Source organism: Perca fluviatilis, chromosome 23 (genome assembly GCF_010015445.1).
Source record: "Perca fluviatilis chromosome 23, GENO_Pfluv_1.0, whole genome shotgun sequence".
Taxonomy (NCBI): Eukaryota; Metazoa; Chordata; class Actinopteri; order Perciformes; family Percidae; genus Perca; species Perca fluviatilis.
In genome coordinates, this window is record NC_053134.1 from 13,004,865 (window position 1) to 13,027,035 (window position 22,171).

Sequence of the window (22,171 nt, forward strand, 5' to 3'; positions counted from 1 at the left end):
ACTGGCTTTGCAACAATTGCACATATCTTATAGACACGTTTTTACATATTTTTTCCATTTGTGTTCTTAGTTTTGCACTTTTTAAACACGTGGCTCGGGTGGCCACTTCATTTATGATGTATTCCTTGTAAAAGCATTTGTGACTTGTGTCATTGAAAAGCGCTATACAAATGCATTGTACTTACTTTCAATTACTTACTTACTTATTTATTACTGTCCCTAAAGATTTGCAACTATTGGTCAAATGATATATTATATTTTCTGGCCATAATGGCACGTCCTTGTAGTCTATTCATCAGCATAATATGTACTTTCGATGAAACGAAAGAAATAAACAATATATATGTGCTTTTGCGTACGTATTGTGACTAAAGGGGCTTCAAAACGCATGTCTGAATCAATCACTGAATCATAGTCTACTATGGTCTATGTATGAATCGTGACTGTAGGAGTTAGAAGCTCAGGAGGGGCACCTGAAGGCATCACTAGTGCAGATCAGTGTTGTGTGCGGTCTTCTCGCTGTGTTTGCTGCGTTTGCTGCTGGCTCCCCTCTGTCGTCCATTAGAGCTCGGTTCCATCCCCACTGTACGGCGCAGGCCCGAAGTAGCGCAGCCGCTCTGAGGTTAGTGCCCTACCGCGCAATCTCCATCTATTTCAGCCCCGGCGCAGCCGCATCATCGAACCCGGCAGCGTTGTGTTGAAAGATGCAGATTGTTTAGATGTTGACTGGAGCAGGTTCATGATACACATATGGCTCTTGTGGGGAATCATGTTCTAGGCGCGTATCGACAACAAGCTCAGAAAGAGTAGAATAGATGTGGACGAGACGCAGGCCGCTGGGCCTGTTGTAGCGATGTGTTTTGTTTCATATTGCGCGGGTTTAATGCTAACTGATGCGTTACCAATGTTTAACGTTACATTTCATTGCTGAATTCATTTGTGTTCATTGTTTGAACATCAGGAACTTGCTGCTGTTCACGATCAAAGCTAATGTTCATTCAGATGACCAAAGCTACACCGCCAAATGGTTAGCTAGCTAGCTTATTAGCCAAATGTAGGACATTGCTAGCGTAGCTAGCTCAGTTTGGCAGTCGTTATTTACAGACCCGGCAAGTCTGCTAATATTACAGCACCGTAACGCCTGAGCAGTATCGTTGCCTATTTAACAGAGTAAATTATGCGTACTTACAAGGTGATAGGACATTTGCCTTATTGCAGGCCATGGATATGATTAAACATCAATGTTATTGTCGAGTCGCGCACCGATTCGTGCATCATCCCATTGATCCTATCCGCAGCTAACGTTACAGACCATGTAGCTAGTTGTTAAAGGGGATATTGCAGGCCAATAAACCTGCCTGGCTGCTGTTGATAACAAACATTTAGCTTTGTAATTTTGTTATGGTAGGTAACAACGTTCCTGTCCAAGTCTCTTTCAAAGAGAACACGATCTGTTCAAATAAATATTCCATATACCAGCTGCCCACCATGAATCAACTGAACGGGTTATACCACATTGAACTGCCCCAGTCAGTGGTTCATTTCACTCAAAAAGCTTGTCTACGTTGACCATGTATTAGTTGAGTCGTGGATGTCTGAGTGAACAAAAGCATGTTGTGTATGTTTAGCTGAACCTTATTGTATGAGTGATTTTCACCCCTCTGTCAGACCATAATATCACTCCATGTACAAATGTATTTCACCAATAAATATGCAAACACTGACTGCATTTAGACTTATTAAATATGACTCTCACGTTCAGAATTGCTTTTAACTAATTTGAAACTATGATATGCATCTAAATAGTGCTAAGCAATATCTATTAATGTGTTGAATGTGTATCTTGCAAATCCATTTATTTTAAGACCTATGATTTATTAACACATGGGAAAATAAAACATTTTATCATGCTTTGATGACAGTTATTCCTAATGAAACTCTCCATTAAGGCAGTATAACGCCCCCTATAGGCAGAGCAACAGTGGTGCTACCAGTACACTCAGACAAGAAGCACAAAAATAACAGGGCATATCTTTCCACTATTAAGACACACTTTTTAGGCAGTAAAAAGAGTAATAACTATTGTGCACTAATGTAACAGAATCTCGTGATAAATCATGACGATGACAACTGTGCATGGTCACAGTTTTGTCCTAAATTGCTTGAGTTTGAAGGTCTTAATTCCATGAACTTTGCATTCATGGTGTCCCTATGTTCACATAAATACACAAAATACTTGCAGTGTCTTGTAAGATTAACGTACCAGGCAGTATTTCTGATTAATTTGTATTTCATTTAAATTATGTGTTATCAACATGACATAGCTATGCCATCATATGATTACAAGCACCTGTTGCAATATAGATAATAGTAGATTTTGAGATTTTTTTACATCATTATGTATGTGCAATAATATGCATCTGCTAAGATGTATATCAATTGCCAATACAGCAGGAATTACTCCTTTACGAGTTCTGTGCTAGATTCTAATGAATAGATGGAATTTACTCAGGCACCATATAGGGGTAAAATAGTTCATCAGTTAGTGTCAATATCTTATGCTGCCTCTGCTCTTTTCCTCTTTCTCTCCTCAGTCATTGTAACGTGGATCCAGCTGTGTAGACCAGGCGGCCGATAATGGACGAGCACGTCGTTCACCAGACAGAACACATGACCACCATCGAGGCCAGCGCCGTCAGCCAACAGGTCCAGCAGGTGCCCTTATAAGCAGAATAATTAAACAGTGGAAACCAGGAAGGATGAAGAGGCAGTCCTCCTCTTTAGCACAAGTCCCATTACTCACAAGATATTTAAACAACCAGCTAGTTAGATTGTTAGACTAGAACAGAAACAATAATGCCTCAGTCAATTTAAACCCATTCTATTTGGATTATTACTGTATACTATAGGTACATGTGGCCACCTTTACCGAAGCGTCCATGATGAGCGCTGAGGAAGACTCAACGTCCTCACCAGATGATGATCCTTATGATGATACGGACATCCTCAACTCAGCTGGCACTGATGAGATCACAGCTCACCTGGCTGCCGCAGGTACGTCTTGACTCTACCCAGTAGGGAGAAGCCGAGCATTTGGTGGTTCCAAATGAGTGGGAGTGGGACTAATTTCATAAGAAGCATCCAAGAACACTTAAGGAGTTTCCCGTCCAATGTCTGGCAGACAAGCAGATGTTTTTATCTTGCATCTCTGATGAATTCTGCTCATCCAGTAAAACATTGCATAGCCACCTGAGTTCAGTGTAATGCTTTTAATTAAACAACAGGTGGTGCCAGTGGACTGTTTCGTGGATACATATAAACAGTTCGCCAGATTGGATGTATATACTAGAAAATGGGCAAAGTACTGGAGGGCTCCTAAGTAGCTTTGTGCTGGGGAGAGACATGCATCATGGGCGTATGGTGTTGTCATTTATACATGTTTATTTGGTTTATTGTCTTTTTTGTTACTATTCTGTTGAATGGTTTTGAATATTGTAGTTACTGTGTTATCTTTCTTGATTTTTGTTTGGGTGGGTGGTGATGATGATGGGGGGGGTGCATGTTCATGTTGTGAGTTGAATGTTTTGTATTTTGTTAAAAATTGAAAAATAAAAAAATTGTTAATCACAAAAAATTGAAAAAGAGAAGATTGAGACATTCACACATTCAATATAACTATTGTAAGCTCAAATCAGAAAGAAAAATACATTTAAAGACAATCTACAGCATGTTGTTCATTTTGAGTAGTAGCCTCTTCTTTTACTAACAGTCAAACTTGCTCTTTCTCTCTCAGGGCCAGTAGGCATGGCAGCTGCTGCTGCCGTGGCAACTGGTAAGAAAAGAAAGAGGCCTCATATCTTTGAATCCAACCCCTCCATCCGCAAGAGGCAGCAGACGCGTCTGCTCAGGTGAGCTTAAAACACCAGTAGTGCAACATTCCCCAATACCTCTACCATGTATTATCCCTCAACAGTTTCAATGACAGAAATATCACTTTTCAGCAGAGATCATTGTTCACTCTCAGACAGAGTTGCTGTTGTACTTCATGGCTTTTATTGTGAAACAGGAGATAAAGGATGGTGTGTGTGTTTTCAGGAAACTGCGAGCCACCCTGGATGAGTACACCACTAGAGTGGGCCAACAGGCCATAGTGCTGTGTATCTCTCCTTCAAAACCCAACCCTGTGTTCAAGGTGTTTGGTGCTGCTCCTCTGGAGAATGTGGTGAGCGTTATAGTCAGCAGTTATTTGCAATTATTTGAGTTTTTGAAGATGTTTATCAGCAAATGTTTGGTATTTGTACTTGATGAGAGACTCAAATTATTAAACAATCTTCCAAAATGAAGTCAATTAATTTTCTATCCTCCAGGTTAGGAAGTATAAGGGCATGATATTGGAGGATCTGGAGAACGCTCTGGCTGAACATGCCCCCGCTGGTGGAGAGCTAGCCTCAGAGCTGCCCCCACTCACCATCGATGGCATCCCTGTCTCTGTGGACAAGATGACCCAGGTCAGGCTCAATACTCTCTCTGCTTATCTATTATGGTTCAACATATGTTCCATTAAACAGCTGTTCCTTTGTTGAAAATTGACAAATCCAAAACTCCCTTTTGGTGTCTAAGACACAAACACAATGCCGACGGTCCCAGCAGAGGGCACCAGTTGGCAACAAATCAGAATCATAATTGTGAGCTTAGCTAGCTCCTCCATATGTATCAAGGTCAACCACTCCATTTTAGCTGTGTCCATCAGTGTCGCTTGATGAGTTTGATTCATGCGTGTTTAACCAGTTGTTATTTCCAAAACACTCATTCATTTTATTGGTAAAGAGCGACTTCGATATTGTAATTCAAGCAGACAGTATGTCTGATGCATAGTAGCATCCGCATTTGGAAAAAAAAAAGACAGGACAGGCTGTGGTACCAGTGAGAAGATGTGCAGAGTAGATTGCTCTTGGTAAAACCCTCACTGCAGCATTAGCACCATTGGCAGCTTGAGTACTCTCTTGACCTGAGGGAACTCGGCTTGTTTACTCTGCCATCCCAGTGCTGCTGACGCATTCTCTGGATCATCGTCAGAGTAGCCAGCATGACGGTGGCCCTCAGAGACGGTCCTCAACCCTGGGAGTACGGTAGCCAATCCCAGGGCCTGTTGTGTCCTCAGAGGGAAGGTGTTAGTTGGTGCTTGTTTTTCTGGAGGCTGTAGGATGAGATTATCATGAGTAACCTGTTGCCTCACTCAGTTTGGCCAAGCCAGGTGGAAAGGTGTGGGGGTGGGGTGTTTTTAGAGGTATGTGTGTGCCAAGTGTTGCAGACAGGATGGTTGATCAATCTTGGAGATGGCAAGTATGAAAATTAGAACTCTGCGATGAAAGAGAGCTAATTCAGACTTCATGCTCCTGATACACTTTAGCAAGGCCTTGTTGTCTTCTATGCAGGGACATCTGCAGTAGGCTTTACACAGCTGAAGAAATCCCAAGTGAGGTTTAGTGACGCAGGTCGAGGCCCTGGCCAGTCCAATATATGGAGCATCTGTAGCAGGTGATCCGGGTCTAGCCTGAGCCCATAATTACCCCCTAGCCTTGTTAAGGCCAGGGACCCAGCAACATAGCTGCCTTCCTAAATGCTGATTGGACCATTGCTTGGCGGATTAGGATTGTGGGGGGGTGGGGTGGTGGGTGCGAGCACAACATGCCACTTAACTCACTAGCTACTGTAATTAGGCCATCTGGCCACATGCATCCACATACATCCACACATGGATGAGCCACAGGTGGAAATGCAAGCATCTTTTCGCTACTAAATCCGTCTTTCTGGGGCTAATCTAAGTTGTCTTGTCAGTGTGCCAAGTGTCGACTGAAGTGAAGCCCCTTTACTGCAGCCACCAGTTGTGGTCTGTGTTTTTCCAAAGCTGGTGCGATAAAGTATTGACCATCCATTTTCTATCAAGATCCATTTTGTCATATCTCTTTGTGATGCACTGAGGAACTGTGTATAGGCGGGGAGGGATGGATTTATTTCTCCCGGAACCAAATTTAGACTGTGATGTCAAGACAGGCAGACGCTGCAGTGCTTCACTGTGCAATATAATCCGCCGGTGATGCTTGCATATTACCAGGACACTGAGGACATTTGGCACTAAACCCCACCCCAGCCTTTCAGATAGTGTGAGCGCATGCCTGGCCTGGAAGTGGTGATGGTGAGTGAATAGGTATGCTGCTCACTGCCACACGTGAAGTATATATGTTGCCCGTTGATCAATAGTGAGCAAATCAGATAAGACCAGATAAGACCCGCTTATTCTCTCTCCCTGCTTTGGACCACAGTACACACTCTCAAATAACAGCCACCACAAATCTCTTTTACAATTAGTCAAAAAAACAAGCCCTACCTCGGAAGAATGGTCATGCTATGTGAGTGTTGGTCCCTAGGACAGAGCAATCAGCCCACAATAACAGTATTTTTTTTCCCGTTCTAACGTCATGCACTAAAGACGCTTGGCTCCCTTACTTTGTTGTTTGTGAACACTCAAATATAGTGGACAAGCACTCATTGATACAGTCAATGTACAATAATGAGATATTAACTTGAGTCTCATAAAGTAGCACACACCATGAGTGATCAAAGTAAATCTGATTTTCTTTTTAACATTATTGACCAGATTGTCCTTGTTAATACCTCCACTGAGGCCTTTGCTAGGACAGGTTGACTGCTGGACCGTGTTGGATCTCCCCTGATGTTCCCATGGTGTCTGTCTAACACAATCAGGCTGGAGCCATAGCATAGATTGGTCTGTTAATAAATATGATCGCACTGTTCTCCTTTTAGAAAGCCTGATTCTATTTGCAGGCCTTGCCCACCGCAGCACCCTGCAGCAGGCACCCGATCAATACGCGCCTCCTGTTGCCTGCTCAAGGGCGTGTGTGCTTATGTGTGTCTGAGAGAGACACTGTGGCTTTCCATTTTGGAGTTTTGGTTGTCTGTGTGATCTCTTTTCTCTATGCGTCTCTCCTTTGCCTCAGGCCCAGCTGCGAGCGTTCATCCCAGAGATGCTGAAGTACTCAACGGGCCGAGGGAAGCCTGGCTGGGGTAAGGAGAGCTGTAAGCCAGTGTGGTGGCCTGAGGATATCCCTTGGGCCAATGTACGCAGCGACGTCCGCACAGAGGAGCAGAAACAGAGGGTGAGAGAAATACTGGTGTAATGATGATGTCGATCTTTGCAGGGAAATACTGTTTTTTGTTGCCCCCCCTCTGTTTTTGTTTAGCCTCGATTTCTGCACTATACAGAATACTAGTAATAGTTAACAGGCATATTCGAAGAGATGCTATGTATCTTTTTGTACATTAGGTCCCAAAGTGGCAACTACACAAACTTCTGATTTAGCATTTATGGGAGGATAATTTAAGATTTTATCCCATTCTATGTCATCAAAGGTATCTGATGACTTGGTATCTGAAGACACAGTTCTCAAAAATGTTGCCATGAGTGAATTAGGGCACTCTAATCTGTAATGTGACATTCAATGTCAGAAGTCCTTAAACTAGTCTGCAGAAAAGTTTGCCATATTAACTTGTATTTATGTTTCCCAAGGTGTCTTGGACGCAGGCATTGCGGACTATCGTTAAGAACTGCTACAAGCAGCATGGCCGTGAGGATCTGTTGTATGCTTTTGAAGACCAGATAACCACGACAACCACCACCCAGCACCACCTAACCACTGCGCAGAGTATCACTCATCTCGTGCCATCGCAAACTGTGGTACAGACCGTCAACAACCCTGACGGAACAGTCTCGCTCATCCAGGTACATTTTAGCTGCTTTTTGGTCATTATAGTCTTGAGGATTGCACTTTTTCAAATCAAAATCTCATTCAGTTATTCTAAGGTTTAGTACACCGTTTATGAACCTTTTTTGTCACTGCACCTCTTTCTCTTAGGTTGGCACAGGACACACAGTTGCCACCCTGGCAGATGCCTCAGAGCTGCCAGGTGTGACGGTGGCACAGGTCAACTACGCCACAGTAACTGACGGAGAGGTACGCATACCTCTAATCACTTTTTCTAATACTGCAATACAAACACATTCTGACCATTTACTACACACACAAACTACAGTAATAAACTCCAAATCAACCACTCCTTCATTTCCTCAAACACATAAATTGATAGAGCTAACAGATAGATAGAGCCTGAGTCACAGAAACAAAGACTATGCAGCAAATACGGTGAAGTGTTTAAAGTGTACTTAATAAGAGCTCTCCGTTCAGCACCACAAAATGAAAACACAGCTCAGAGTACCAACAATCCAATAATAGTTATTTTTCTTATTTTTTTCTTAATTACCTCAACGCAGATCCTCATTTGCTTTCTGTTTGAAATTATATATTGTCCCTTTCGAGGTGGAGCAGAACTGGGCCACCCTCCAGGGCGGCGAGATGACAATCCAAACCACTCAGGCCTCAGAGGCCACGCAGGCTGTAGCATCCCTGGCAGAAGCCGCTGTTGCCGCAAGTCACGAAATGCAGCCCGGAGCCACCGTCACAATGGCTCTTAACAGGTGAGTGTGGGAGATTTGAATACATTATTTTGCAAGTCACAAGAAAATAGCATTTTGATGTTATTTAGGTGGCTTTAACTTTGTAGGGGCTGAAGGCAACATGAGAAAGGAGTGTTAAATTAATAATATAGACCAGGAGGTAATCAAATGTCACTATTTCAGGTGGACTCCTGTCATGAGTTTAAGAACATAATATCTTGTAGATATCAAGTGCATCTATGGCTAGTATCCTCAGGTAAAAAAAAAATGCTACCTCTTCAAACTTGAAAATGTGTAATAGCGGGGAAACAGAGGTTGGATTGTTGGCATCAAAGCATAAAGCTGTTAGCCTGACAAGCCAGACCCTACTTTTTTTTTTTTTATGTACACGTACTTTTAGGATGGTTTGGTGTTCAGCTTTCAATGATAATCCTCAAGGTTCCTCAGTTACTGGTGGTGGAGGCAGCAAACACTGCAGTAAAGAAGAATCCATAATTATATAGGCAGCAATAACAAGTGGATGAGAATGGGACAACTGTCAGGGCAGGTCACCGGGGTCCCCTGGAGATGAGAGTCAACTGCCTCTCATCCTAGTTCAGCATCTAATTAATTTGCCTGTAGCTTGTATAGAGGCAAGGTGCACAACATTTAAATTGGTCCTTAACCATATATTTCCATCTGCTGACGACTCAGTAGGATTTTGTTTACTTAAGAAACACTAGTGCATGTGTAAAATGCTTGATTGCTTAGTAGTGCAACACAGTCAGTTCAGGTTTGAAATAAAATCACACATAACAGCTTTTAAAACTTGTACTTGGTCCTGTAATTAAAATACTGTGAGAGTTAAATATGCAGTATACTGACCTTGAGCAATAGGCTGTCTGCAGATTCAGGAAATAGTTCCTGTTTTCAGTCATATTACTACCAGTGACAAATGTCTTAACTACAGCCACTTCAGTGACAAAAAGATGTACAGGGGTTGTTGTCGGTGTAATGTTTTTCTAGAGGGAAATCAGCCACACACAATTGTACTCAGGAGGGATCTACAACAGGATCTTAAATCATGTCCCTTGGAGGGCCAAGTGTCTGCGGGATCTGATTACAACGCAAAGAATACAGCAGGTTGAAAGTGTGCCCATAAATAAAATGAGTCTTTGGCTGCAGCTAAAACCTGTAGCTTTCCATAGTCTGATCTACACAGTTGGTTTGAACTTGTCAATTTCTGAGGTGCTAACATGTTAGCTGTAGTTAACCTTAACCCTTTTTTACTGCAGTAGTGTCAAGGCAATCATTTCAGATGTGTATGGGTATGTCCCATTGGGGCTTGTTACCTGCACCCACCTGAGTCCTCCTTCCCCTCCCCTCCCCTACCCTGTTTACCTTTGCCAAGCCACTATAGGCTCTCTGCTCCACAAGCTCTGGAACATTTTGTCTCTGCTTTCCAGCTCCAGAGGGAGAATAGAGCCTTTTTCTCCCGCTGTCTTTTCTGCTGAGTGGACCACAAATGATACTTGATTATCTTGTGTTCATTGGTGTAATTTGTTGCACAGTAAGCCTTAGATTGATTACATAATGTTTACCGCTAAACTACAAAATGTGTACCCATGTTGTCTTTGCCACCACGATTAACAGCAAAAATGATCAAAATTCAATATCTGTATTCAAGGCTCAATAAGAAGCCTTTTTTACAGATGTTGCCAGACTTTGCTTCCATTGTCTTACCGAACAGCATCCAGTTGGGTGTCATCCACTTACAACAGTGTGAGTGCATAATTACTGCTTACTCGCTCAGCTCCTCCGTATCTGACTGTCTGTAGTTTTATCTCAGATGTGATTATCAACCAAGCTGTGAACAGTTCCATTAGTTCATAACGAAGCTGGTGCGGTAATAGGCTCCTGGTAATTCCACTGGATAGATCTGGTTAATAAAACTGCTTTGTTAGACCCGTAGCACCTGGCCTTTAGGGAGATGTGACAGATTCTCCATAAGTCCCGACTAGAAAAGCCTCTTACAGCTCATACACTTCTACCTCTTCACCCCACATCTCTATAATAACCCTTGCCTTTGTGAGCAGACTGTGTGTGTGTTTTACTTTGCTTTTTAGAAACGATTCTATCTGTAAGCATAATATATACATCCATCTCTTGTGTTTTTTTAATTCTAAATTATATGCACAGAAAAGGTTTATTTGCCTGTTTTTACATATTGCACACTGTGTGTGTGTGTGTGTGTGTGTGTGTGTGTGTGTGTGTGTGTGTGTGTGTGTGTGTGTGTGTGTGTGTGTGTGTGTGTGTGTGTGTGTGTGTGTGTGTGTGTGTGTGTGTGTTGCAGTGAGGCAGCAGCCCATGCTGTAGCGACGTTGGCGGAGGCTACTCTACAAGGCGGAGGGCAGATTGTCCTGGCAGAGACAGCAGCTGCTGTTGGGGCACTGGCAGGGGTTCAAGATGCCACAGGTACATATCCATTCAAACAACATGCAAAATGCACCTCCAATGACAGCATTTACAGTCATATACAGTATAAGGACACCTTTGTTATTGTCTATGGCAGTGGTTCTCAACCTATTTGAGTCGCGACCCCCCAGAATATTCAGGTTGATGTTGCCAGAGAGAGCAAGAGAGCTGCAAACGGACGTAAACAGCTGTTTCTACGTGCCTACCCCAGCTGAATTTGAGTGATTATTGTAAATGCTCTGATTATTAAATGTAAATAAATGCTTTGTTTGTGATGACAGTTTTGTTTAGTTTTAACAGCTATCATGTTGTCCAATGTGCTCCAGGCACTGTGGATTTTTGATGCGTTCCCTGACTTTTTCTCTCCCCCTGAACTGACAGCACCCTCTCTGTGTACTGGGATCTCCTGATTTACAAATTAAGCATGTGATATAGTATCATCAAAATGCCTTTGCTTGTTTAGCTGTTGAATTCATAGCTGTCATTAATAAATAGCAAGTTCAGCTACTAAAACCCTAGCTATAATATATGTACATCTCAAATCACTCTTCCCTTAATTGTGCACACATCCCTATATACACTCAGTAGTTTACTTTTTAGTGAGTAGTAAATTGTGATTTCAGAGAGTTATGAATTAGAGGCTGACATTTTTTCGGGAATCCTGTGGGTCACGGGATTCCTGTGGGATTCCCGCAGGATGGGAGTCAATTTCACTATTCATCACATGACTGGGACGGAACAGGAACAAAAGTCAACAGGAACGGGCGGGACGGGAATCATAGTAACAATAGGTCAGTTTTTATATAAATAAATATGTAGTTTTAATATGAAAAAAACTATATAGTCTATAAATTACACTCCCAGAATCCAGACACTAGCACACCCCCAGAAGATTAGGGTTAAACCACATTTTCTATATCTTATTCAAATCAGTGGTCTGAGCAGATGAATGTAGAAGTCACAAAATGTTGACAACTGCAAAATTTGCCACCTATATTTATTTCAACCTAATTCAAGCAGTAGGAGACTCAAGTAATCTCCCAAAAGGAAGTTGGGAATATTTTGTCACAGAGTTTTTCTATTTTGACAAATGGAAATACAATAACAGAAAACTGATATGTTTTATCAAGACTGTTTTTACATCACATCTTTACTAATTGGTACTTGTGTGTGCTCCGCAGCCAATGGCATGTCTAATTAGTCTGACTAAGTGTAAGCCTCCCTGCAGTAGCACTGCGCCCTCTGAGCTCCTACACTCTAATCTACTCTGTGCTGATGTGACAGATGGTGTGTTTTTTATATGTGTGTATCTTTTAGAAATACTCCCTTCTTTTAATGATACGTTAGCTGCATGACCCCATCGTCAACCTCCTTACATGCATGCTGCATGTAATGCTGTGGCGATGTTGGCAATGTGTGTCTGCTGGGATTGGACCAGTTTGTAATGACATCCTCACATCCTTGTTGGATAGCAATAACAGCCTTTTTTAGCATATGTTCAGTCAATATCCCAAGGGTGGAATTTAAAGCTACTGCTTGTCAATGATTAACATCAGGGGACACGCTGCTAATGTTAATTACTAAATGAAGTCTGGAAATATCAGTGGCCTATTGCGCATAAATACAGATATACAAGTGAAACTAAGCGTGAAATACAGAATTAAGTCTTGCTGGCTTAATAGCAATTTGATGGTTCAAGTTGCAAGTGCAATTCAAAAACTAATGGTATTTTTATTTTTCAATCCAGTTTTGGAAACCATGATTTTATGCATTATTATTTATCTTTATTTTATATGTACGCATTTTTTTTAAATGTTTATTTGTTATTAAAATTGTTATCCTTTCATGTTGATTATTGCTGGAGCCAAAACACATCAATTCATACATCTCTTTTAGCAGATTGATGATTTGGTCATTTATAATCAATGCAATGATACAACAAATTAATTATTAAACCCCAGTTGATAATGCAAACAAATGTAAACATCAAAGTCTATCTCTGCCACATACAGTATAACAGGAAGGTCTACCCAGACAAAAGGTTTAGTTACACACATCTTGTCAGGCTGTCAATCTTTTTCTTATGTACCATTTCTTATAATCAGCACCATCCTACAGTGGGATAAACACACTCACACAAAGTACACTAGTCCATGGGCATGAGCAGGTCCCACATGGTCCCTCCTAAAGAGTGACAATCCACTCCATTATCAGTCCAGGGTCTAAACACCAGGGCAGCCTTCAGCACACAACCCCAGGTTCTCTTGCTTGGCTTTATACATGCTCACACACACGCACACAGGCTTTTTCTAAATTCATGCAAGTGTATCTGCATACCTATTTGGTTCTATGCTCTAGCACAGTCTTCTCTAACCGGGTTAATATATTGAACAACAAATCTGTCTTTTTTTTCAAATCAGTGGATCTCTAGAGGCTTTTTACCTAAAGCAACCTTCTAGTTGTAGCACCCAGTTTATACAATCAACAAACTATTTAACTTTTTCATGAAATCAGGTTAGTCAAAGGGAAATTGAATTTCATCAGAGAAAGTTTCATAACAAACTAAAACATTGTGCAAAATGCAAAAATATGTACAGTGTGTATTTGTACATTTATACATTAATTTAAATTCAAGTTATTCAAATCTGACATCTGTGCCTTTGTTTTTTGGCATCTTGCTTCCTAAACCATAAGGAGCCATTTGGCTGCAATAGCTCACTTAAACAACCAATAGAGCTGCTAAAGCCAGTCCTTCTCCCAACGATTGACCTTAGCTAATCACTGAAGTGCTACACAAGAGTGGAGCGCTCTGTTTGAAGTGCACCTGCCCAGACACCGCTGATTGGCTTGTGTAGCAACCCTTTGCTGACACAGGCATGCAGACATACACACGCCACACCACGCACGACCCTTAATGTCTAAGTAACTATGTTTGAGTGACCCAATGAGGCCCTTCACTCAGTAACTGTGCAGTGTCTGTACTTCACCGTGCCCGGCCCAATGCCCTCTTCTCTCCTCCATAATCACCGCCAGCACAATTACCTCAGCAAAACTTAACCCTGTCACAAATCACTGATGAGTGGGCTTAGCAAGGGCCCACATTAGATGACCAACAATTACAAGCTGACCTATCAAAAGGGGCCTGGGACTCTTGAGAGAGTGAATAATTATGAACATGCAATATATATTTTTGTACTTTTTTTCTTTTTCAAAATCTTTAAACATCGTAGGAATTTGAAAGGATTTATTGGTAGTGTGTATTCGGTGCGTTTAAAGTGCAGTGTCTTAGCTCACAGTAACGGGAGCGGGCATGAGCCACTGCCATCCCTAACACTGACCTTCTTGCCTGCCTGGCTGTGACACTGTGACAGCTTGCAGGGTGGGGCAGAGGCCCACGTGACTGCAGCAGTAATCCCTACAGGCAGAGACACACATACAAACACACAGCTGGGCATGGGGGAAGTGAGCTGAGATCGCTCAATCGGACCATTGTTCAGAAATGCCGTCTCTGTAACATGGCTGTCTCCTGTCACAGACAACTACCTGGACTTGACTGCCTCCCAAGTACTGTGTCAGACACAAACTTTAGTTACAAGATTACCTTTGGCCAAAGACTTAACAAGCAGTATTTGTTAGCATCAGAGCAGCAACTAATAATTATTTTTTATATTAATTAATATGTTGATTACTTTTTTCATTAAACAATGAATTGTTCAGTCTATAAAATTTCAGAAAATAGGTGAGGTATGCCCATTTCCCGAGCCCGAGGTGACGTCATGACATTGTTTGTTTCATCTAAACAGTCGATTTACAATTGCATAAAACAAAAAAGTCGCAAATCCCTTTCATTCGAGAATCTCCAACCAGCAAATGTTATGCATGTTTCACTGATAAATGACACGAATGATTAATCGATTATTAAACTTGCCTATAACACGTTCTGTGAGCCTATGGCAATGTCTTCAATTGCTTGTTTTATCTGAAAAACTATCCAAAACAGAAGGATATGGAATTTAAAATCATAGAAAAAAAAGAGGAAAAACGACAAATAAAAAAAACTATTGCACTACCAAATGCTACCTGGTAAATTTTAATTTAAATCTAATAATAAATAATCAGTTGTTGGAATTGTTGCCAGTTAGTTTTATATCCGACTAATAGATTAATTGATTACTAATTACAGCTACTGGGATACTTGGTGTTCAACCCTAACACAAACAGGTTAATGGTGACGTGTGTCTAAATCTAAAACATCTCTGTGTCTTCTCCTCAGGTCTGGTCCAGATCCCAGTCAGCATGTACCAGACTGTAGTGACCAGCCTCGCCCATGGCAATCGGCCCGTCCAGGTTGCCATGGCACCTGTTGCCACACGCATAGATAACACTGTCACGCTTGACGGCCAAGCGGTGGAGGTTGTGACCCTGGAACAGTGACAATTAAGACCCTGGAAGCAGTAGGAGGCACTGCCACCTTGGAGATTTGATTATCCTACTGGCTTCCAAGACGTCACGCTGTGTACAATGTCAAATATATTTTTAAATGTACAGCTGGAGGGGTAGCAAAAGTGAGTTATCAATGTGTTTACTATGTAAAGATATTGCTTTTGTCGGTATGATTTTTCTCCAATTTAGCTCGTGGTTTTTTTTTGTTAGCTCTGTGATGTTGAGTATTTAGTATTTATTTCTTTACAATTAATCTTTACATAAAACAAAGATGAACCAAAAAGCCAAAGTGTGTAACTATCACTGTTCTGGATTTTTATTATCGTCTATGTGCTTGACTGTTTTGTTTTTAGGATGCATTTACAATTCAGTGCCATAGTCAGAGATCACTCCTCCTCTGTTATCCATATCCTTGATCACTATTCTAAATGTCACTCTTTCCACCTCAACTTCCCTAAAGCTCTAGAACAGCATCTGAGCTCCCAGACATTTCTCACATTAGATGAGGAAATATTATGTTTTGTCCTTTTCCCTGTGCTGTTTTACTGTAGTCCACGCACAAGCCAAGATTTGTGAAGACTCAGGATATACATCAAGATGTTTTTTACTGCTGAGCTCCCTTCCTGAAGCAGCTATTTTGTCTACCAAATCCATTTATTTACAGTGCATGGATAGGAGCATCCCTTGGTATGTTATTTTTTTTTTTAACATTAACTTGTATCATGTCATATTTGGACAGGAGCTGCAGTATTTGTGATGCAAATATCAAAAAGGCATCTCTTTAAATCTTGGAACAACCTAAATTTGCTTGCCAAGAATCGACTTAGTTTCATGCAGCTTAACAGTTGGTTCAACTTTCACCACAATTTAAAAAATAAAGTCCAATAAAATGGCTGCTGTTCACCATTCATTCAGTTTCTCTTATGATTACTAGTGCACTGTTCATCCAACAGCATAACTATCAATGCAAACATAAAATGCTAACGCTACGGTAGTCAGTTTTTCATATTAATATTGAATCAAATGACTACATTAGATAAGGGTAGTACTGCAGCTCATTAAAGCCTTTTAGCATCTTTTAACTGTATAGTGAAGTCTCACATCTCTTTTCAACCCCTGTAGGCAGCTGTATTCAGCAACTACGCTATTAAACCCAATGCACAAAACTCAAACACCAAATGGTGACAACATTGGACAATACAGTTGAGTATCTAGCAAGGTTGAACCAGATAGCCTATTTTTTGTGAAATTGTGAATATTGGGCTTCATTTGCCAGGAAGCCCAAAAGCACAAATCAGTGCTTATTTTTGCTCCATGTCTGCTGAGCTATTGTTTGCTAACACATTATATGTAGTATCATAAACTTAATTTATTGGGTGATATATTGTTGGCGGTGTGTCTTATCAATTTGTTTAGGTTGCATTTTGTTTAGCAACTTAAGATACATGATTTGGGAGCTGACTTGGACTGGTCTGTCTTGACTTGAAACTGTATTGAAAACAATGACCTTGTCCCACCTCTTCCATTATAGCACAAGAGACATACACACACAGGAAGCATTAGACATATCGGTACTCACAACTATACAACTGGATCTTAGATTTTTGAGGAACGCCACATTTCTCTGCATTTTGTCCCATAATAAAATAATTGTCACAAAATCTGATAACTTCCAAACTCTCCTATACAGCACCCCCACCTTCCCTGCCGTGACAGACAGGGCCATGATTACATCATAAGCTGCCTGAACCTCCTCTGCTTTAAAGCCTGGGATTTGCTAGCCGGGCCCTTCTGTTGCAGAGTAGAACAGAGAGAGAAGCGTTCAGGCCTTAATCTATCAGGCGTCAGTGTATATCCCGCTCTACTTCCAGATTAAAGCGGAACCAGCTTGCATTCACACAGATGAAAAGATCCCATTTTCTTTCTTGTTTTACGTTGTCATTTTTAGATTGGACCCATTGTGTGAGCTGGAAAACACTCAAGGGTATGCTATGGGTCTTTGTAGGGGAGAGAAAACTTTATATAATGTTGAGTCATTGTAGGTGTGTGGCACGCATGCGCGTCAAACTGTCACTGCAGATTAAAAAAGCCTTATTAGCGTGCTTTCTTGGAAAAATGCCTACACCTCATGCTACCTAAGCCTCTCCCTCCTCCATCTCTGTCTCTCTCTTTCTCTGCACCTTCCGCTCAGCTACACTTACACAAAGTGCATTGAAACCTTTCAACTGTATCATTAAAGCTGAACATAACTGAGTTATGAAATAGCACAGCTTCAAATAGGACAGAACTTGTCTCGCAGTGATGATGTCAACTCTTGTCTTAAGATGGGGCCTTCAGCTGTTTAAATCCTAGGTATTGATGTATTTGAAGACATTTTTGTTTTAATATAACCATTTAAAATGACACTATTTTTTAGTGACAAATAAACCTTTTTTTTTTGTTTCAATCCAAAATATGAACTAAAATATTTGTAACCAGAATGGACTAAATTTTTGTTATTGCAAAATGATGAACTAAATGAGAAAATGTGTGTTGTATTTTAAGGATGGAAGGATTATGGTTGACAATGATCCAACACTTGAAAAATGCTCTCTATGGCCAACATCGAGTAATAGTGTCTTTGACTAAATAAAGTTGCTATTTTTCACAAATCCACAGCCAATATTGCACTACTCTCTTCATATCATAAATTATCGTCATCATTTTTTATCATTATTCAATGCCAAATATGCTGTACATTTTCTCTTTTAAAAAGTATTCTTTAAGAATGCCATTATAAAATTATAGAATTTTTTTGTCCCAAAACTCTGTGGAGTCATAGTCGAAATGTTCTGGGTGAATACACATTTGTTGGTTGATTACTTCACCTGCACTGTCCCCCTTCTAGGCCTCACAGCTATGTTTACAAGTCTATGCTGCATTGCGTGTTACACTGTTACAAGTTACATCATCGTGCACGACACAACGCAGTGCACTCTTCCAATCATCACATCCGTCTGACTGACTTTGAACCTGATTGGATGTCATTAAAACCATCCAATCTAGGCAGTCAGGCTGCAGTGAGTGCTTGTGCTCGGTCCTGGGGGCAATATGTTTAGTGGTCAGAGGAAAGGCAGCGCTATTGATTCTCCACAGCCGGTGGACAAGCCTGTAGCCAGGACTTCAGTAGCCTGGCTCCACAGGGGGCACTGCAGGGTGAGAGGGGAGGGGTTGGTCATTCTTGTTGCCTGGGGTCGTGCAGGCAGGCTCTAGGGCAGAGCTTTAATCTCCACTAATCGTTTCTTAATACGTGCATCCCAGGCTCTACACCGCCGCACACATGCACACACACACTCCTACATCGGCACACGCACATGTAAAAACCCCAAACGAGGGGCAGGAGAAATAATCTCCTACCCCTCATTCTGAGTATAGGGTTGGGTCACAACTTCAACAAAAACATCCTTCTTACACAAGGAAATTGACTATGTAACCTGCAAAATTGAAATGATGTTCCTTAAAGACATCTGTCACTGTCTAACCATTCACAAAAATAATTTCCCTCTTCTGCTGATCCATGTCTGACCTGCCCTGAGAAAATTTGTGAAAATCCAGAAAAACTATAATAATCAATCTCACGCACGCATTTGGGCCTATGCAGCATTTTCTCTGAAATCTGAGCATCAGCAGACATGATGAAGCATCTTCCCCCATAATGTAGTCCGATAGTCTAATAATGGCATCCTCACCTTCCCAACTCACACCTCTGTCCATCTCCAGCCCAGACACTGCGTTAGGAACGATGATAATCTCATTTTACTAATGCTCTGCAGCCTACATTAGAACACAGGCAAAGCACTGTCTCAGCCCAACTCTACACACCCAGGAAACTGTGTGTGTGTGTGTGTGTGTGTGTGTGTGTGTGTGTGTGTGTGTGTGTGTATGTGAGAGAGAGAGAGATGGAGAAAGGGGCCAGGGGGGCTGTGGGATAGAGGGGGCACTGAAAAATGCGGTGTAACCTGAGCTGCTCGGCCCATCTGGAGAAGGCCTGCATTGATAAGGGTTATCCCACAATGCACTTTGCTGCAGAGAAGATCATTAGAGGGAGTCTGACACACGGATCAGTCTTTTGAAAGTATTTATTTGCATCACAGATAAGGAAATTTGTATGATCAAATAAAACATATCATTTGAGTGTTAAAAGTCAGCAGGTGCACACAAAGAACAAACTGAGAACATGTTCAATTCTTACATTCATGTGGCATTATCAAAGCCCAGACTGTGTGGTTACATGTACACACTATATATGTAATATGTGTGTGTGCATATGTTCTGTAACATCAGACACAACCACAGTTAAGCCGAATCAGTTGTCCGGTGAATAACAGCTTGAGCCGAGCTCTTTTATGTCAACTAGAATCACTACAATGTCAGCACTTACCCACTCTCCTTCTGTTTTAAAGGCCAACCGGCACAAAAGCAGTAGAGCCCCTGCACAGGTCTGATGACAACGTCCACGTAGATCAGATATAGCTAGCCTGCAGGCAAACTAATAACAATACAATAATACAGTAACAATACAAATGATATTAGCTCAAGCTGAAGTGTAGGCTATAAAGCAGGATTTATGCAAAGGCAGATAAAGAGATTTTAATCCCCAGATCCCTGTGCCACCTACATTAGCAGACCCTGACCCAGATATATGGAGCTCAGTATGTAGCAGCCTTTCAAGCCATACCATCAATGGACTGTTACAGCAAACCAAACCAACATCTGAGAAAGACTCCCTCGCTCACCACCCTTTCCGTGGAGGGGAGGGGAAAAAAGGCTGCATTGAAAGAAAAGGGTAAGATGACACCGCACAGTTTGCCAATTATGCCACAGAGCTAAGAGAGGAATCCCCTGATGGCTGGCTGAAGGCAGAATAGCTCTATACCTAAACCTCTATATGTGAAGTCGACCAGTGAGTCCCTCAGGCTGCAGGGATGCACTCACTTGATCTAACTCTGCTTGGCAAACCTGAAGACAAGTCTGACTGTTGAACAGAAGAATCCATTATCATCGTAACATGATGGGCATGAAATATTTCTTTCATTAAATCCATGTAAGGACGCAACTAATGATTACCATCACTTTTTCAAATAATACATACGTTTTTCTAGTCTGCATCATGAAAAATTGTACTGTGGTCAAATGCCCTTCACAACTTCCAAGAGGAGTCCAAGGTGATGAGTCAAATTGGTGGTTTTGTCTGATCAACAGTCCAAAAGTCAAAGATACTGAAATTATAGTATTATAAAACTGATAATAGTAGCAAATGCTCACAGCAAATGTTTCTATTTTTTGCATAGTAAATGACATAATCAATTATCAATCTAGTTAACAAGTAAATTTCTTTTGACTAATTCTTTAAATGTACACTATGTAACTTCCTGCCGCTTGGAGTCTCTCGATCAAAACAAAACCAAAAGACGCAGTTTGGTGACATTGTGAAGTAGCTTGGGATCAGGGGAGTTGTTGTCTTGACCACCATTGCACCTAGAATTTCTTCTAGAATCATCTGCAGAGGTTCCCTCCTCTCCAAATCAAATGGACCAGTTGATTTAAAGCAGCTAAACACTGTGTTTCTCCTACGCTGTTTGGCTCATCGGCGGAGGGGGCTGGAGCCGAGCTGCTGTTAATGCTTCAGCTTGTTTCTCTGATAATTTAAAGCAACACCAAAGATTCTTTTGTACCTTAAAATAATGTTTCCAAAATCGTTTCAGTGGTTCATCAACTCGTAACAGGGTGAACGGCACTGCTGTATTCACTTTGTGGCCCTCTATCGTCTATAACCGCACTATGCAAGTTTGCCAGATCGAGTAGCGGATCTGTAGTTCGAATGAGACATAATGGACACATTTCCGCTTCCAACCTGTAGGGGGACCGAAGAGGAAAAGTGCTTTGGTGTTGCTTTAAGATCCAGATATATATATATATATATATATATATATATATATATATATATATATATATATATATATCTACACGGATGCACGCGCAAAGGGACATGACGCCATTGACAGACAACCAAATGTAACGTTAATTGACTGTTCCCCTCAATAAAATTACAGATTTATTTGGGTTTGAACATTGTTGGAAACATTTAGGATAATGCAAGTACACAACTCAACAAAATACATAACATAGGTCTAGTCGTTTTTAGATATTTTAATGTGGAAATGTTACATATTACACCTTTAACTGAGTTCTTATTTCAGAATGAAAAGCTTGAACACTGACATGTTATGACATCTTGGTTTGGGGAAGAAGATAGTAAACATGCAGTATCGTCTGAGGAAGTGATTTTGGTAGAGGTATTTGCTTTGATTGCATTGTAAACTCTACAAATATACATCGTATCAATATTAACGCAGAATTGAGTAAATATGAGAAACATATCTTGACGTTGTTTTTGAGTTGCAGTCCTTTGCAAAATCCACATTTCCATTGTCTCAAAGCTTAAAAATCCTTTGCGTCCATATATCTCCACATATATCTCCATAGGTTGCCTCCTTCATCTCCTCTTTGGTAGATTCAAGAAGGGTTTTTACCTGGATTCCTCGGTCAGTGCTTGACCCAGGTCTGGTACATTGTATGCTCGACCGCGATGCAGACAGTCCTTCAAAGAGTCACTGGAGCTTTGAGGCTGGGGTGTGCAGGGGAGGAACAGAGTCTTACCCCACCCTTCACCACCATCAGCCACTCACTCACTCACTAATA

At 41.3% G+C, this 22,171-nt stretch overlaps 1 protein-coding gene across 5 annotated transcripts; it reads left to right on the plus strand.

Annotated features, from left to right (window-relative positions):
• The first annotated feature begins 474 nt into the window (after positions 1 to 474).
• Positions 475 to 18,083, plus strand: nrf1 (nuclear respiratory factor 1). 5 transcript variants are annotated; one of them, XR_005638103.1, is made up of 13 exons: positions 475 to 622; positions 2,595 to 2,715; positions 2,910 to 3,054; positions 3,794 to 3,908; positions 4,096 to 4,222; positions 4,368 to 4,508; positions 7,020 to 7,178; positions 7,589 to 7,801; positions 7,935 to 8,033; positions 8,382 to 8,554; positions 10,866 to 10,987; positions 11,684 to 11,778; positions 15,261 to 15,396. XR_005638103.1 is itself a non-coding variant. In XM_039791209.1 (12 exons), the coding sequence occupies exons 2-12, from the start codon at positions 2,638 to 2,640 to the stop codon at positions 15,419 to 15,421; spliced, it is 1,533 nt and encodes a 510-aa protein (XP_039647143.1). In that variant the 5' UTR covers positions 475 to 622; positions 2,595 to 2,637; the 3' UTR covers positions 15,422 to 18,083. The 5 variants fall into 5 exon arrangements, 4 of the variants coding, with proteins under 4 accessions (XP_039647143.1, XP_039647145.1, XP_039647144.1 ...); XM_039791209.1 differs by lacking the exon at positions 11,684 to 11,778 and having other exon boundaries at positions 15,261 to 18,083; XM_039791211.1 differs by lacking the exon at positions 11,684 to 11,778 and having other exon boundaries at positions 8,397 to 8,554; positions 15,261 to 18,083.
• Positions 18,084 to 22,171: the final 4,088 nt, after the last annotated feature.